General features: G+C 56.2%; 1 protein-coding gene across 1 annotated transcript; it reads right to left on the reverse strand.

Moving 5' to 3' along the window:
* Nucleotides 1–230: 230 nt before the first annotated feature.
* LOC119291363 (polyol transporter 5-like) lies at nt 231–2,247 on the reverse strand. The gene is made up of 2 exons (XM_037570107.1): nt 2,025–2,247; nt 231–1,922 (listed from the first exon to the last, which is right to left on the reverse strand). Exons 1-2 carry the CDS (start codon nt 2,146–2,148, stop codon nt 487–489), a joined length of 1,560 nt encoding a protein of 519 aa, XP_037426004.1. The 5' UTR covers nt 2,149–2,247; the 3' UTR covers nt 231–486.
* Between the last annotated feature and the right edge of the window lie 1,052 nt (nt 2,248–3,299).

Raw genomic sequence — 3,299 nt, forward strand, 5'->3', positions numbered from 1 at the left:
AAATATATATTCCATAAAACTACATTTCATATTGAATCTAACAATATTGATTTGGCATTATGAACGTTGATACTTTTTTCTATAAATATGGTCAAAGTAAAGATACTTATATGCAAACTAAAAAGGACCGGGGGAGTAGTTGTTATAAATCTGACGGGCAGAATCCATCCATCCATTACTAGAAATCTGACATTCAGGATTCGAATCACAAGTACGAGTATTCAACAAAGTTAGTGAAGATCAAATTTGGCTCTTATAGTCGTTGGTTTATACTCTCTCCGTCTTAAAATATAAGACGTCTTTTAACATTTGTGTAGTGTGGAAAAACATCTTAAATTATTATGAGACGGGGGGAGCAGCTTTGACCGTACGTAGGCGCATCCATTTTGACCGGCCGAATCCAAACTCACAAGTATGAATACTCAGCTAGTCATTGAAGCTTTTGGACGGCCGCTAATCAGTAGTACCACATACAGTGTAGACTCACTACTGAGCAGTCAACTCCGTGGACTTGGCATGCCCATGGCCGTCTTCTTTCTCCACGCCATCGCCACCACCGAAGAGCTTCTCGGTGTCCTCCAGGCCCCGGCCCCTCGTCTCCGGCAGGAAGCAGTACATGAACACCCACCCGGCGGCAGCTATGCTGGCGTAGAGGTAGAAGTTCCCGGCGAGCGTGATCTTGTGGGAGAGCGAGTAGAAGGACATGGTGATGGCCCCGCTCATGATCCGGTTCATCGCCGTGCCGAGCGCGCACCCCTGCGCGCGCAGCCGCAGCGGGAAGATCTCCGAGCTGTACACCCACGCGATGGGCCCCATCCCGATCGAGAACGACGCCACGAACGTCAGCACCGACGCGATGCTCACCCCCGACAGCGCCGTCGCCCCGCCCGCCGGTGAGCCCCGCTGGGCGATCACGTGCAGCGTCGACGCCAGCGTCACGAGCGACACTACCATCCCGCCGGCGCTGGTGAGGAGCAGCGGCCTCCGGCCGACGCGGTCAAGGAGGAACGTGGCCACGAGGATGAAGAGCGTCTTGGTCGCGCCCACCGAGATGGTGGCCCCGAGTGTGTTGGCGTCGGACTTGATGCCGGCCTTCTCGAACACCCGCGGGCTGTACAGCACCACGGAGTCGATGCCGGAGGCTTGCTGGAAGAACTGGAGGCCGAGGCAGGCGATCAGGATGCGGCGCACGGGAGGCGTCGGGTGCAGCAGCAGGTCTCTCAGGACGCCCTCGCCGTGGGCGCCCTTGTTCTTGCGGACGATGGCGACCAACTCGTCGTTATCATCGTCGGCGATCCCTTCGGGGATGCCGACGGCGTTCTTGATGTCGGCGAGCCGCTCCACGGCCTCCTCGGGGGAGTCGGAGGTCTTCTGGAGCACGCGGCGCGCGTCGCCGATGCGCCCCTGCATGACGAGCCACCTCGGCGACTCCGGCATAGCGAGCACGCCAACAGCGAGGAAGACCGGCGGCACGGCGCCGGCGAGGAACATGGCGCGCCAGCTGAGGTGCACGGGCAGGCCGTGGAAGGCGTAGTTGGAGATGTAGCCGAGGAGCACCCCGGTGTTGATGAACACCTCCGGGAAGGACGTCAGCAAGCCGCGGGCGGAGGTGGGGGCGACCTCGGCCGTGTACACCGGCGCGATCATGAGCGCGTAGCCCACGCCGACGCCGGCCACGAAGCGGCCGAGCATGAGGACCGCGTAGCTCGGGGCGAGGCCCATGATGAGGGCGCCCGCGAAGAAGATGACCGACGCGAGGACCATGGTGTACCGCCGGCCGATCCAGTCGGACGTCCGGCCCGCCGCGAGCGAGCCGACGAGCGAGAAGATGTTGATGATGCCGGCGAGGACCTCGATCTGCGTGTCCGTGATGTTGAGGTCCCTCTTCATGAATATCTGCGCGCCGCTCATCACCGAGACATCTGCTCGATGGCGCCGCGCGCGCACGCACAAACACAAGAATGTTAATAGCTGCACATTCGCGCGTATCACATGATACGAAAGCTAGTGAGAGGTGCACGAACCATAGCCGAGGAGGATGGAGTTCATGGAGGCGAGAATGGCGCAGGCGAGGGCGTACTTGTTGAGGGGCGCGCGCTTCGCCGGCGCCTCGGCGGCGGGGATGTCGGCGGCCACATCCTTGGACATGGTGAAATTGAAACGGGGGAGGAAGTTAGTCTGCGAAGTGGCTCTCGGCACACTCGACGTGTCCTGCTCCTACGCGAGCCCGCACCGCTGCCTTCGCAACTCGCCTTCGCACGCTCTAAATACTGGTCTTCATCCTCAGATTAATAGCGCCCAGTGAGGACCCAGGGCGTTGCTATCATGTGAGAAAAATGCCGCGCGAATCTGCGAGATAGTCTTGCAGGCGATCGGCGCCCCGTTTACATGTGGAGCCAGACGACTCAAGCGAACACTGACATGAGCTGCATGCATGCATGGCTCTCAAAATTGAGAAATGTCTTTAGTTTCTCGAACGTATGTGTCGCTGAATAAAGGGTGAATTTGTGTTCTGTTGTGATTGGAGTTTGAAAAACGTAGATTTGGTGTGCTGTAGTAGCCATTTTGTGTCGTTTTCAGTAGAGAAGGATGCTAGTCTACGTTTGGGATTGTCCGGATTAATATATGTTCCATCGTGCTGCAATTTCCCACCGATAGCGTGGAGATGACAACGATCCTAGACTGTCCAAAAACCGCTACTCCTTTGTTTTTCTACACCCGCAAGAAGTTCAGAGCTAAGCACTTCTTTTTAGTACAGAGCAGGCACATTTGTTCGTGTTGTATACTCCCTCCGTCCCAAGAGCTGATTTAGACAACTTTATACTAAATCAACTACACTTATTTTGGATGGATGGAGTATATGAGTATGACGTGTAACAAACTGGTAAACCAGCCAACAAATTGCTTTATTTGGCTAATAGTTTGCTAGTGGCTCATCCCAAAGGTTCCGGGGGCCTCGGACATCCGCCAGTTCCGCTCGATCACCGTGATTAACGTGATCTTCAGGATCCTGGCCAAAGGGTACGTCAATAGGGTGACCCTTCTTGCGGACTTGTCACCCACCCCAACCAATCCGCCTTCATCAAAGACCGATTTATTTTGGATGGGGTGTTGGTCTTTCACGAAATCCTCCATGAAGTCCGATCCAAGCACCACCGCGTTGTGTTCCTTAAGCTCGACTTTCATAAGGCCTACGACACGGTCCACTGGCCCTTCCTCCGGGAAGTATTGCTTCGGAAGGGCTTCGACGACCGCTGGGTGACCCGCGTTATGCAACTTGTCACCTGCGGTCGGACGGC

This window comes from Triticum dicoccoides, chromosome 4B, assembly GCF_002162155.2.
Source record: "Triticum dicoccoides isolate Atlit2015 ecotype Zavitan chromosome 4B, WEW_v2.0, whole genome shotgun sequence".
In the NCBI taxonomy this organism is placed as follows: domain Eukaryota; kingdom Viridiplantae; phylum Streptophyta; class Magnoliopsida; order Poales; family Poaceae; genus Triticum; species Triticum dicoccoides.